This window comes from Tympanuchus pallidicinctus, unplaced genomic scaffold (assembly GCF_026119805.1).
Source record: "Tympanuchus pallidicinctus isolate F22 unplaced genomic scaffold, pur_lepc_1.0 scaffold1, whole genome shotgun sequence".
Classification (NCBI taxonomy): domain Eukaryota; kingdom Metazoa; phylum Chordata; class Aves; order Galliformes; family Phasianidae; genus Tympanuchus; species Tympanuchus pallidicinctus.
The window spans coordinates 58,833,190-58,847,929 of NW_026294618.1; the positions used below are offsets into that span (position 1 = coordinate 58,833,190).

General features: G+C 42.1%; 1 protein-coding gene across 8 annotated transcripts in view; it reads right to left on the reverse strand.

The window, feature by feature from the left end:
* ARID1B (AT-rich interaction domain 1B) overlaps positions 1-14,740 on the reverse strand; it is a 317,889-nt gene that overhangs the window by 135,020 nt on the left and 168,129 nt on the right. For 5 of the 8 annotated variants that reach the window (XM_052684737.1, XM_052684709.1, XM_052684743.1 and 2 more), the window contains exon 5: positions 7,978-8,019. The exons of the other annotated variants lie outside the window; for them this stretch is intronic. In XM_052684737.1, coding sequence (XP_052540697.1) covers positions 7,978-8,019 — 42 coding nt within the window. The remainder of the gene's footprint in view (positions 1-7,977; positions 8,020-14,740) is intronic. 8 annotated transcript variants of the gene reach the window in all.

Below are 14,740 nucleotides of genomic sequence, written 5' to 3' on the forward strand. Positions count from 1 at the left end.
TAAGGCAAATTTTACTAGAGAGATTATAAATCTGCCTGCTTTCTATTCCAGGTAATACCAGGGACTCTGTAATAGAATTGCAAGATCACTGCACTAGAAATTTGTGTGCACATCATGTTAAGCAATTAAAAGCATTGGGATAGTACAGAAATTACACCAAAACCACGTGTAATTTTGATCTTCCTACTAAAATACGTTACTAAGATACAGAATAATTAACTGTTCACTGAGAAAAATCAAAGAAATGACCTTGAAAAACAAAATTTTCCAGTGTCATTCTAACCCAACACAATTATCCATCAAAATCTCCAATTCAATAGAAAACCCATCTCATATGAAGAATTTCCTTAAATAAAAAAAAAAAAAAAAAAAAAAAAAAAGAAGAAGAACTGAATAATTGAAGATTTCAAGTTACAAGATGATCCTTTTGCAAAAGACATGTGCATTCAGTAAATCCCAAGCTTCTAGGCTACTGGCATTGTTTTTTCCCCTTGAAATCCACTTTTTCTTGCAAAGTACACTCTGAAGCATGCATGATACACACCTGACCCTGTTTCAGAAAAAAGAGAACTAAGGTCCTCCCTCACACCCAACAACTTCCTCACGTTCCCCAGCAATTTCTATTCTTCAAACCAGCATTAGTTCTAACAAGCTGACCATGCAATCAGTTTAAGCAGCCACACTGCAAAAAGCTCAATCTCGTTCCATGCGTGCATTCCTGGTTTGTGTTGTTAGAAAGAAATAATATCCAAAAAAGCAAAGGAATAAACAGGAGGGAAATTTTCAAAGCTGCGGTTCCTTTGTTGTTTTGTTCCTTGTTGCTTTGAGGCGCAGTGTGAACGGGCACCTGCTTCCCGCACTAGGTGGGGCTCTGGCCCCAGGCGGCGGTTCTGGTCGCACCAGTTGCGCAGCCAGGTACAACTTGCAGAAGAAAAAGAAAGCAGGTCTAACCTGCTCTCCCAATCAAGAAAGAACAGCAAACTATTTGCAAACCCTCGGTCCTGCCCTCTTCCCACCCCCAAACAAAGAGACCACCTGCCTAAACACTTAAAATGTGCAGGTATTTACAAGCAGGCGCTGCGTTCCAGTTGTCAAATGAGTTCTCAGCAAATCTGATATTCCCTCCAAGTTCAAAACAACTGCATAAATCAAACGGGCCACACAGAACCGTGGAGGACCTGCAGCACTGCAGAACAGCGTACTGGTTACATTTTAACAGTCTGAAATTCAGCTGGAGACAACCATTAACAGAAGGCTGGGCCCAATTCTGGCAAACCCACGCAGAAATGCAGGGCTGCAAAGCCTCAGCACCACCACCAACTATGAGTGTAGAGTAACAGAAGACAGACCGAGAAAATAATACTTTTTTTTTTTTTTTTTTTTTTTTTTGTGTGTGTGTGTGTGTGTGTGTGGTAATTCACACTGCATTGTAGCAATTGGTATGAAATTGAGAGTTCCATCAGATCCTTGAGCTGAAGCATATTGCCATCACAAAGCCATCATTAAAGGCTGCACTTTGCTGATTCCATCTCATTGCAAACCATGAGCCTGCAAGTTTCAAGTGCTGGGGGGCAGGCACGACATTCCCACTTTGCTCACACTAGCCCTCCACAATGCTCTGCAACTTTGGAAACAACTGCTTCCCAATCCTGGTCCCCAAGCCTAATCCTCAGGCCTGCAGCATTTACTTGTCAAACACCACAAGCTGCTCCACACTATTTACCAGCACTTCAGTCACTGGAGAAAGTCTAGCATTAGAAGTAGGAAGGAGCTGGAAGGAGCAGGGCACTGCGACAAGCAGGTGCTTGGGGAGCGGGTTTTGATGGGGCACTGCACTCCTAGTCTGACATCCTCCTCCAGACTCCAGGTGGTCAGATACACTGCTCTGCAGCCCTCAGGACAGAGCTGGAGTACGAGAGCTCCAAGTTCCTCTCCAGCCATCTCATCTGTTGGTATTACCTCTTAATTCTATAAAACTAATCAGAAAATTAGATTTACTGAGACTGAAATTACCCAATGTAAAGAACTACTGGTTATGTAGGTGAAATTTTCCTAAAACATTATCATAGCTGTTCAGTTCTGCGTTTACTTGTCCTGAATACCAAGCAGTGATCTGAATAGGCCCAGGCAAAACATGCTAAAGTCACTGCTACTCACTAGTGCAAAATGCTCCTACTGAGAGCCCTAAAAGAGCACACCAAAAGAATACCTTCTTCCCTCCTCTCAACAAACACGCAGCACTCAGAAGACTTCAGCAATCCTAAAACATTGCTTTCAAAACGACTCAAAGAAAGAAGACTGGAAAATCCTTTTAATCGTTTCTGAACACCTCAGATAAAACAACTCCACAAAGAAAACAGCAAGAACAGAGCTGGTGAAACATGTAATCCTAATTCTGCTCTGAGCAGCGAAACAGAAGCTACTGGAGGCTAATATGAATATCTATTCTTTTTAAGCTGCAATAAGTCCAAGAACTTATTTATAGCCCTCAAGATTCCTAAGTCAACAGTGCACAGATCTAAATCAGGGCTCATTTCTCTATACATTCTTACATACTAAAAACACACATAGACATTCCAAATGTCAACGTATCAAGACAGAGCTAATTCAGACACTTCAAAACATCCTCTTCTGAAAAGGATTAATTCAGAACAATTTTAGTTGCCTTTCAAGATGCAACTGCTGCAAGCAACCACCAGATGGCAGAAGCAGAGGCAGTGAGAGTCTCCAACAAAAGAAAGCTGTTTTAAAAAGGTATACATTAGAAGAAAACAATTTTTATGCTTACTTTTCTTCTCATGTGGCTTCCCTCTTCCTGCTTTCCAAGAAGTACTATTTTGTGCCAATCAATCTAATAAACTCCTCCAAAAAAAAAATACAATTAACCAACACAACAGTCTCCTGAGAAGACGTTTTCTCAAATGGCATCTCTACTCCATCTCGCAGCTCAGGGCTTCTGTACTGTGGATACTGCCAGAACAACAGTTTCCTTCTGGATTTGCACAGTTATAACTCACAATCAGTCACCAAATGTATCCTCTTTGGTGTCCTTCACTTCAAATCATGGAGCAGGCATGCACTTACACCGTGCAGCTGTGCTTTCCCTCAGGATCTGAACTTCTGGTACCTGGAGAGTGGAAGCAAGCAGGCTGCAGAAATGCACTGTAATGCTCTGAGTACTGGAATAAAGCAACATTTGCAAGGCGGACAAAAGCAAAACAAAATCTTAGTAAGGTTGTGCAAAAGCAGTATGGGGTAGGAGGGGAAAAGAGATTTTAGTCCTGAGCACGATTCTTAAAACTGTATATCCTATGTCAAAGAAAGAGCATTAAAAAAACACAGCCCAGCAGACGTTTAAAAAGTCTTAGGAATAGACTCTGTGGATAACCTGCAGAATTATTAAGCAACGGCGATGAGGTCACCGCTTCACGCTGTGCCACAGAACAGCACTGCGGCCACTTCCACCAACACCACCAGAAGCTCCACCAGGCTGACGGAGCCACACCAGAAATGCCACCTCCAAGGCACTTGTTTACCAGAGCTGCACCCCCACCGAAGAGAAATCTTCCTCCTGTACTTCTCCTCCCCGAGGAAACACAAGGTCACCCAGCAGCGAGCGCATCCCGCGGGGCTCAGCAGCGGTCCCGCAGCACCAGCAGCACGGCCCCCAGGTGCGGCTGGTCTTATGCCCGAGCACAGCGCTGCGGGAACGTGCCTCGATGCGCTACCAGCACCCCTGCCAAACACCGCGGGGCTCTCGCCTGCCCCGTTTCCAAGTGACACCTGCACATCACTAATCCAGTTGCCGTTTATTTCCATATGTCAAATTACAATCTTTACTTGTGCAAAGCGACATAATAGTAATGATTAAGCCAATTACATCACAACACAGCTTAAAAGTACACACAATGGGAGGATTAAAGCCGGCTCCCGAGCAGGAGAGCCGTGCTCTCTGCGAGCTCTCCCACTGCGGGGACACCAGCGACTCTTTTCCCGCCGACACGCAGCCGCCGGTTGCCACGAGCACGGGTCTGTGCGAGCACCACGCGGCCGGCCCCGAGTGCCCGGCACCGACATGGCTGCAGCCAGACGGCCGCGTGGGCGAGCGGATCCCGGTCTGTCCTGCCGGGTAAAGCCACCTCCGCCACGGTATGTGGGTCAGGTTGGTGCTGGCAGCATGGGCCCTGCCTGGGGAAGGAAGGGGAAGAAGGGATAGAAAACGGAGCACAAAGAGGAAAGAAGCCGAGCGTCTCATTCTCTCCATAGGGCCAAACAGAGTTTTCAACCCGTCTGAAATATTTACCACTGCTTTCCGCACCGTAACGCCGACCAACACCAACACCAGACTCCCATAGCAATGCAGGTTAAATCTTTACACGATAACCAACCTTTCAGACTAATAAGTTCAATTCTAACTATAATTGAGCATCTGAATTTCCTAGGATTTAAAAACCTCAGACAGACACCATTATTTTTATTTGTTTACCGCCTTGGTGTTTAAATCGGTATCACTCAGAACAGTCAAGCCTTTCACCTCCCATTACTGCTCTGCACACCTTACTCCTTCTTCTTTTTCACATCTTCATATCCCTCCTAATTTTCTTTACCACCTGGCAGCGCTGGTTCCATCTGCCAAAATCTACCTTCCTATTCCAGCTAAAATCAACACAAAATAAATCGGCACTGTTTGTATTTTACACATCATCATTAGGCTGAAAGGACTTTCAACTTTTAAATACATTCTTGTGTGCTGACTGCAGACTCAGGCAGACATTGCTCTATCCAGTCACGCTATGTGAGGTTCTCCACAAGTACATTTCCAAAGAAACACTGCATGTATAAGCTAATACTCAGCAGAATTGAATGCGGTGTGCACAACTGGCAAGTCTGTCCCACATCACCCATCAACTGCCCATGATTTGCTAGGTGGTCATTTCACCCACATCTCTCCATCAACAACCATGCACATCACAACCATTTCAAGTACCGAAAGATCAGCCAAAAACTGGGTATTTTTTTCTTTATGATACATACGTATGCACACAAAAATGCATAAGTAAAACTGAATGCCCCATGTACCACCTTCAAAAATGCTACTATGGCAAGCTGACAAAATTAGCAAGACTAATTGCAAAAAACAAACAGAGTGCTTTTGCTTCTCTATCATTCAACCAAAGGACAGTAACAGTATCAAATTTGCGCATATTCATACTTATCAAACATCATTTCTTATTTCCATGGCTTAAACTTCTGTGAGCCATAAAAGAGTCCTGATCTTACATATGTGCACGCACACACACACACACACACAAAGGGGGGTGGGGGGGGGTCTGTATTAAAAATACCTTTTTTACTCCATTTTGCCTTATATTCTACCTTTGTTTTGGAAAGATTGCTTTCTTATTAAAATAGTGAGATGGAGGGAACATTCTGAAGGACAATTACTAACAGTCTGCAGTTTGCACCTGTTCTGTGTTTACAGAGTGAAAACAAGACTTGGCACTTCAAGGTACCTCTTCCCTGGGCTTATTTACAGTGAGAAACAATAGCTTTTGTTTCAACTTTCTTTGCTAAAATAAAAGCCTATTTTGTCCAATCCAAATGCACATCCTACATCAAATACACCCTGTAGCTGATTTCTGTGTGCGCTTATCCTCCTGATCATCACTGACTCAAAAGACTACATCATCCAGATCTTCCCTTCGCAGCCAACAACTATGGTGAGGGTGAACGTTGTGCTGTCTCATTCAGCACGTGTTCCTGGGAAATGGCCCCATTCACTACCAGTAAGCAGTGAAGGAGAATTTAAGACTAAGAGATAAATAAGAAGTTGTAACCTCTTTCTGCATTCTAGAAATACTCCTTTTCAAAAACAGTATTCCATCATCTACAGGAAACACAGCCTAAAACTAAGTTATAAGTGTTCACGGATTGGTGGAATGGGCAAAGTCAAGAGACCAGACATCCTCTGCCACAAATTATGTTTCTGCATGTGCATACAGACTGGACTTGAAATATCAGCTGCTGAGGCAGATCTCAACCCAAAACTGTCAAGATAAGGCCCCCAACTTAAGGCCTACGTTAAACCTGGAAAAGAAATTCAGGCTAAAAGCTTGTATCGAGGAAAGTGCTGTTTCATGAAAACTATGACCTTACATATTCCTCAACTGTGCTGTGTGACATTTTCCATACAAACTTGTTTTCCAACTTACAAAATAAAAAACATTTTTCTTTCTAAAAATTGTGTTTGCATGCATTCTCCATGGGCATACCAATAGAACAGAGTTACTAATGCTTATGTCTCATCGCGACAGACGGGAGAGGAAGTGTTTCTTAAGGGAGAGGAGGCTTTCACAGAATGCCTAAGTAGACAACTAAGATAAATTCTGAGATTAATGAATTTGGAATGATATGCTTACCTTTTTCTTAACTGAGGAAAAAAAGACATACAAAGTTCCTAGATATATCTAGTTTGTTACACAGCAAAAGAATACTTCTTTTTGAGAGTAAAATGACTCACAATTTTACTCACTGAATCTCACTGAATCTCACAATTTCCTTGGGACTCCAGAATGTGATGTAAAGAGTTAGCAGTAGTATTGATTTAGTTTTGAAAAACTAAAGCTTAGCAACAGAACACTCTTAAAGCCTTTGGTAATAGGAAGGAGCTTCAAATGACGAAGACAACTGGAAGACTGAAAAACACCCTGCAAGTTTAACCATAAAAAACCAGCAAGAAGCCTCCTCCACAGTGTTTCAGTTGTAAGAATCACTAGCTATATCAACCAGCTTCGGTAATATTGCTGTTTACCCATCTAGTCTGAAGGATTATGGAGATAACTGCACAAAAGCTGACTCTTGAGGTTTATTAAATATTCAACAAATATTCTGTACACATGCTGGGTATTAAATAATAATAAAAAACAAAACAAAAACCAGAAAATGCTGCAGATTATACATTAAATATTTCAAATAATACCAGAGTAGCACAGTTCATAATAATTCTTTTAAATCACTTTATCACGTATCAACATAAAAATATACAATATAGACGCAACAGTAAATTCTGGCATCATGAATATTTAGATGCTTTTAAAGGTGGTTTGTTTTTTTTTTTCTGTGGGTTAATTTTGCTTACGGTATTCTTGCATAAACTTGGAAAACTCATTTCATCTTTTCTTGATTTTTTTTTCCACTTTGGCATTAAGTAATAGCACTGTTATTTTCTCACTTGCTGTAGTATCACAGCATGGGGACATTCAGCAGCAGGAAACTCTTCGTTGTCATGCTTTAGCCTACTGTTCCTCTAATCTCCTCCTTCCCCTCCCATACCCACTCTCTTCCCAGTTAAATAGATGTAGCCTACACACAATCTGCCTTTTCCTAAAATCATCTGCTAATAATGTTCAATTAAAACCACACTCACTGCCGTAAGGCTCGCTGGCCAAAGAAATTCAGGCAATAACTAGGGTACTGCCTACCCACTTTGCAGAGCAGGTTTCAAGTGTTCTCTCCAACACGCGTGCCGTATACCATACACTGATCTACAACTGCACACAGGGTGAAGCGGCTGTTCAACATACTACTTTCTATTTGTGATGCACTGTGAAAAAGGACTGAGAACAAAGTAGCTTACTCAACAGACTTCAAAGCAGGTAAGAAGTGGGATTTTTAAGTGTAAATCAACCAAACACCAACAAACTCAACAATGACACAGCTTAAAAGTGACTACGAAGCAGAAGTTCCCTGTTTCCACATGGCCTTCCCCAAGTAATATTTGCCCAAGTGCTCCATACAGAGTAACAGAGCCCACATGCCCACCTCAGAACACCACACCTAGAGGAAGCTTTTCAAATTGGTGGATGTAAGTCACAGGATGCTCAACTCTTAGGCTGACAATTACCATCTTTCGTGACACCACATCCAGCAATTTGAACAGATGGGACCTACAGAGCAAAACTGCATTGAACTACAGACCTTGTGTCCAAATGTAGCATCCTCGGAGGCCAAGACTTCAACCTGCAATTATAAGGAGAAAGATCATTTCAAACGTAGCCACTACCGACAACCTCTCCTGAGCATAGCACCACAGTCCAGGCAGAGCAGTTTTCCACAAAGGACATCAGCTTGGACCAGTCCAAGGAAAGTCTATGTAGAACGGGACGTGCTGAACTATTAGCTGCCAACAAAATCTCAAAAGAAAGGAAGCAGAAGCTCAACCTAAATGGTGTGGAAAGTATCTATGTGTCAGTACCCCAACATATAATGGAGCACAACTGGAACACTGCTCTTCAGGTGACTTCTGGTTACACCAAAAAAAGTCCCTGAGCACAACCTGCATCACCTGCTGTGACAACATCGTGTAAAATTGAAGACTGGCAACAGCTGAGCTCTTCCCTTTGCATTACCACCTGATGAGGCCTGCATCAGCACCAGTTGGAAGCTCCTTGGCCCAAGTTTCACTCACAGGCCCCTTTCCTGCCTTCAGCAAAGCAAATTCTTTAAGAATCGTAGCGCTGAGGGAAGATGAACTGCCCAGAGGCCAAGACTATCCAGAAGCACAATACAGCATGCGTCTGAAAGCTTGAGGACTGCAAGCTGTGAAGTGACCTAGCGATGCCCCAAATCCAGCACACCTTGCTGGTTGCCATGTAGCCACTGTTCCAAGAGCTGATACGCATTAATCTGAAACAACAGACACAGAAAAACAGGCACACCGATTTTTCATTAGTCTCCTTAAAAATACTTCACACTTCAGCACCTTTCACCTGAGAACCTCAGTGCTTTTATGAATTCTAATTAATTAAGCTTCCCAATACACTAGTGAGGTAGGAAAATGTCATCATCCCAATATAAAGAAAACAGAGTGAGGCAGAAAGAGGTTAAGTAATTTCTTAGCAGTCATGTGCCAAACAGGGGACGTGACTCAGGAAAAGAATCCCAGATTTCTACTCCCAGGCTCATAGTTTAACAACTAGGAAATTCTCTATTTCTCTGATTTACATCCTATTTAAAATGCCTACTGCTGCATTATAATTTATATAACTAGTATAACTATAACTAATGTATCTAATCTCCAGTTTAACTTAAGAAGAGTGAAGGATTTAAAGCAAATCAAGACAGAAAAAATGAATGTCAAGTTTCAGCCCGAAGCACATTATAATGCCAGAGTTATAAACCCCTGAACAAGAGGGTTTATAATGGAAAGGCTGATAAACTAACAATGATGGCAGCACTTAAACATATTTATGTCATGATCTAGTAACATATGGTATCTCTTCATCTCTAAATTAAAAAAGGGAAGAAAAGGGTGGAGAGGGGGGGAGAAGAGAAGAAGCATTTATAGGAACTAAGAGTAAAAAGAAGAAAACGAACCTGAAGTTACCTAATTGTGACCTGTCCAACTGATTAGGAAAGGCAGTAAGAGGCTACAAAACAACATCTCACTGAATAGGAGGCAGAAAAAAAAATATCCAAGTAAATAAAACCAATCTGAGATGATATGTAATAGCTACTTAGATTAAGCTTCTAATCCTTTAGGCACTTTATAAATATTAAACAATCAGTCCTGGTGAGACTGATAAATATCCATAATATATTTTACAGATGAAGAAACAGACAGAGGGTTAAGTGACTTGCCCAGGGCCAAAAAGAATAATCAGACACTGGATTGGAAGTAGAAGAATGACCTGTTAGTATACCGTCCCCAGTTCAGTCCCTCAAGTTGCTTCTGAAGGAAGCTAATTGCAGTGTCAGAAGCAGTCCACCTAGGGTTAACATGATACCTATCTAAACTGAGTGTTCAGTGTCACCAGACTGCTTTGGTCTAACATCTTGCTTCAGCAACTACATACACAGCCAAACTCTAACAACCTTGTTCAAAATCTACTCAGTTATCTCTACCCCGTTATCTCTACCCCATACTGTGCTGTTCATCTATCTTAGATGCCATCCTACTGCACTGGTTCCAAATGGAGCTGGTCACTGGTTGTCATGAGACTCACTAATGAAAGTAGAACCTTCCTTGTGCCACTGGCTCCTTCTTTGGTCCCTCCTTGGATCCAGCTATGCTGATGACCACAGCTCACCCTGTCTGCTTTGCCCTGCGGTCCCTTCCTCATCCTCTGCTCTCCCTGTGGCCCCAGCCGGGCTATTGGCTCACAGAACCTCCCCAGAGTTGCTCCTCTCTGCACTGCTCCACATACGGCACTCACGGTGTTGGAACACAGCACAGATGGCATAAAACTCCTGCAAAGATCAACCCAAAGTGGTCTTTGTTGGGTATCCATCCTTTGTCCAACCTGTGGGGAGGCCACCTCACTTCACTGGGACAACACCATGCAGGGAAGTGGCACTGTCAGCACGTGGGCTGTGCTAATTAAGCTCCTGGTCACTCAGTGATGAACAAATAGTTCAAAATGCAAAAATTAAGACAGCATGTTTACCAAAGTCAGGTCTCTTTTCTTTCACCAGGATGTTGTGAAGAGGAACAGACTGTGACATCAGACAGCAAAACAGAAGTTTGTGTTTCTGTGCTCTCTTTTATAGCTAGGATTTTTTTTTTGTTTAATGCTTAGAAATGTAAGGCTCACAGAGACAATAAAATGGTTCAGATTGCTGCTACTGGTATAGATGGTAATTCTAACAAAAAAAGTTATTGAACAGTCTGATAATACCACTTCTGTTTTTCCAAGAGCAATCACATCATTTCTGCGATAAAATCTCATGTTGAGGATGGTGCAATAAAACACACACTGTATGCTTAGTTACTACTGTGTTTACTCCTGCATTACCATATTGATCCATTCATTTTGGTCTTCACCTCCGTATAAAAAGCAGTAAGAGACAAGTAACTGCTGACACTGTAAGATACACGACATAAAGTATTGAAACAAGCTGTGCAACACTGCAATGTTTTTCTCAAGCTGAATTTCAAAAAAAAAAAGAAAAAAAAAAGAAAAAAAAAACAACCCACAAAATGCATTACAAGTTAGCCTGAGAGGACCCCCCTCTAGTGGGAATCGGCGTGTACTTCAAGTAACACCCACATTACCCAGAAGGAACAGAAAATGTGCCTTTAAGAATCAGGCAAGTACCATCTTTTCTCTTAATCTTCTTCAAAATATATCACTTTCATTCAAAAAACAAAAACACAAACAAAAACAGATTCATTACTGTTTCAAGATAATCAGACATTAATTAAGAACTTCTGATTATATACTTATTTGTGGCAGTTAAACATTTTCCACTTAAGTTGCCTGATTGTAAATATGTAAATACACAATCCTGGGAGAGGGGTTATTTTCCTTGTATATTTCACTGCATTGTTAAAAAAGTGGGCTTGGTTCTCAAATGACACATTGGTCGTTCCATGTGCCTGCACCACAACATACCAAAATACTTCACTTGGTGCTGCTCTGCACCTTTGCTGGACACCCTCCATCACATCCACATGGTCTGCTTCTCTCAGTGTTACAGTCACACGTCTGCTAGCCTGCCTCGTGTTGAAGCAGGAGCATCTCACTACAGGACCATCCCTGTCCTGCCTGGGTATCCCACTCCTTCCACACCCAACTCCAGGAAGCAGTTCTGGGCAGCCATGGGCTGAGCAGGATGGGGTCAGGTAGCATCACAGCCCTTCCAGCACCTAACAAGAGCAGCCTCTCATCAGTTTTATATTTATATATAATGTGTGTGTATTTCTGCAATATTTATAATTATATAAATATTAAAAATGTATGTTTTGTAGATGTTTTGTAAAAATATATGTAGACATGCATGTATTTCAGTAGATTGCTCCAAAGTAATACCTCCCCTTATGGGAACTGCAACAGATGCAAAGAGCACAATAACGCTATTTGAAAGAGCAAATTCTTAGCGACATAACACAATTTTTCAACAGTCACCATCATTTTCACCAGCGCTGACCAAGAGCCTGCACACTGTGCTTGTAAAAATCTGCACGAGCGGAGGCGACCCGCTGTCACTGACTCCACTGCTGAAACGCACCCGCTGCCTCACTGTGCTCACATTCACTGTTTGGTCTCCAGACGTGTTCAGCATGTGCCAGTGAATGCCAATGGGTGCCACCTTTTCTGCATGGAGGAATTCAGTTCCACATCTTTACTTCATACGTACTTCCATGACACATGTCATTTTGTCGGACTGCTCCTCTGCTGCCAGCTGTCACACGGCAACAAGATGTAGCAGAATACTGGCGTAAAAGTTCATCCTTCACTGTCACACCCATCAACATTCACCTCTGATGTGGTGGGCCAATATCATAAAACAGGAGACATAACTTTCAGAGCAGTCCAACCCCCATACATGACCAACATTCCACCTTCACAGTCCACCCAGTCTCTGCAATGGGTGACCTGGGCAGCCGTGGCCATCGCCACTAATACTTATGTAACATTCTAGGTGTTCAGAGCAGAAAAAACAGTAGCATTTAATACTTGCTAATTAATTACAAGATGGAAGAACTTGATAAGCTGCGAGAGATCCTCTAGAATGTTTGGAGTACCCTAAAGCAAGTTGGGAGAAGCCTTGAGTCTCTTTTTATTCAAATAAATGACATGAAGTATTTTTGTCTTGCTCTTACAGGACTCAGAGTCCCTAGTCTGAGAAACCACACTGCATCACAACCGTAAGATTTAAAATAAATCATGCACAGAAAAAAGGATTTGTAACACACCAAAACCTTGAGGAGCAATGCTAAACAATACCTCTCTGAAAGAGTTATACAGCCTTATGATTAGATGACACAAGGAATTACAATGACGTGGCCATCTCCAAAGCCAAACTCAGCAGTGATTTGCACCTTGATCCTCTCCAACTCCTTTCCGGCCCATCAAGGCTGTATTTGAGTTAGGATTAGCAGAAAATGAGCAAGAGCCACAGGAAGTGGAATGGCATTAATAAAAAAAAAAAAAAGAATGACAGCTATGCTTAGTACTCACTGTTATCCAAACAAGAGAATGTGAAGTGGCAAGTACTCACAGACAAAATAACTAACTCACAGAAAATGTGGGTCATAGAATGTATTTCTCTGTATTTTTTTTTCTTCTGAAACCTGAAAATGAGCACTAACAAACATTTCAGGCATATATGGACTCCCATACAGTATCTTGTTAACATTACTGCTGCAAAGGATCTTCAACCTGCATTTATCCGCCAAGCAAAACCTGCTGGTCCAAGGACACTTAGAGCTGTTTTCAGCCTCTCTGAAGAGCCCGAGCCCAAGCACGTCACTACTCGCTACAGCAAGGAACACGCAGGCTGGTGCAACACTGAGCCCGCCAAAATACGCAGAACGCGCCTGCAGTTTCTGCTGGGCACATATGAGAATTTGCCCAGCTGGCTGCAAGTTTCACTGCTTTCTACTGTCATTTTTCTGACACTATTACTCTAGAAAAATTATAGCTCGTGGCCTTTCTGATACCTAGAGGGGTTTTGCCAAGTGCCTGCTCACTATAAAGGCATGCCTCTGGCACTTCTAAAATATGTTCAAAACAAAATACATGTGCATGTAAATGCACATTTTGTAATACTTCTGTATTCACTGTAAAGATCAAGCAGATCAGCAAGGACTCTTCCCTTCGACAACAAAATCATAACAGAAGGAGGAGATGCAGGGTAGTCTCCTAAATTACTGTGGAATCCCCTCTTGATCTCTCCTTTTTTTAAACAAGAGGGACACACAGGCAATCCTGCTTTCATTTCTGAAAGTCATTAGAAAGTTTCTCTCAGAGATGACTATTGCTATAGCTGTTTGTATCTTTGAGAAATCCAGCCTGCATAGCTGTAACATCTGCATTCGTTGCCTGCCTTTTAAAGCAACTTAGGATTCAACAGTTGTAGAACACGGTCGCCACGCTTCTCATGGGAGCAGGGACAAACCTGCATGACCCACACTAGTTTTTGGCAATTCTTCAAGGACTCACTGAGGCGTACACTGCTTCAAACGTATGCAGGACTATGCAGGAATAAACGCTGATAACTGAGACAACCTTTCCTTCCCCTTTCCTCTGCTAACTGCCACAAGTTTATTTTTAATGGTTATCATGCATGTACTTTAAGACGGGCTCCTGTAGCAAGGGAGGATGGGTGTGTTCCCTGAGCAATCCCTGAAACAAACGTACAAAGACACACCTTTGCTATAACCCTGAATCTGTGTCTGAAACAAAGCAGGACAGTTGCACGGCATCAACCCCATGAATTAAGGAGAGATGACATTTCCTCACTTTTCATACAAAATCCATTGGAACTACTTAGTCAAGGCCCTTTGGTTAAGTAAATGCCATGTCCTTACAGTCTGACCTGTGCAAAAATTGGATGTTATGTGACCCAGTTCAGGAAAATTGTTCTTTTAATCTAGCACCTACTTTTTCCTAAGCTTTCCCTTTCTCTTTTGCCTGTTATTTGTGGTATCAATCATTTATCTCTTGGTTCACCGAGCCTAAAAAAATGAAGATCAGTGTTCAAATTTCTGCACCCGCAACTTCTAGCTCCAGAAATGCACATTAAACAACAAAATGATCTCTTTATAAACGACTGAGTAACTGTGTGCTATTTTGTGCTAAAAAGGTTTGAAAGGTTTTTCAGAAAGTATGCTGCATTTTAAACTTGCTTATTAATTCTCCTCATTCTCCTTATTAGCATGTACAGACAACACAGTGGCTCAAGGACACAGCTCGCTGAAGCAGCTCTGTGCTTGGTCAGCCAGTGTTAGAGATAA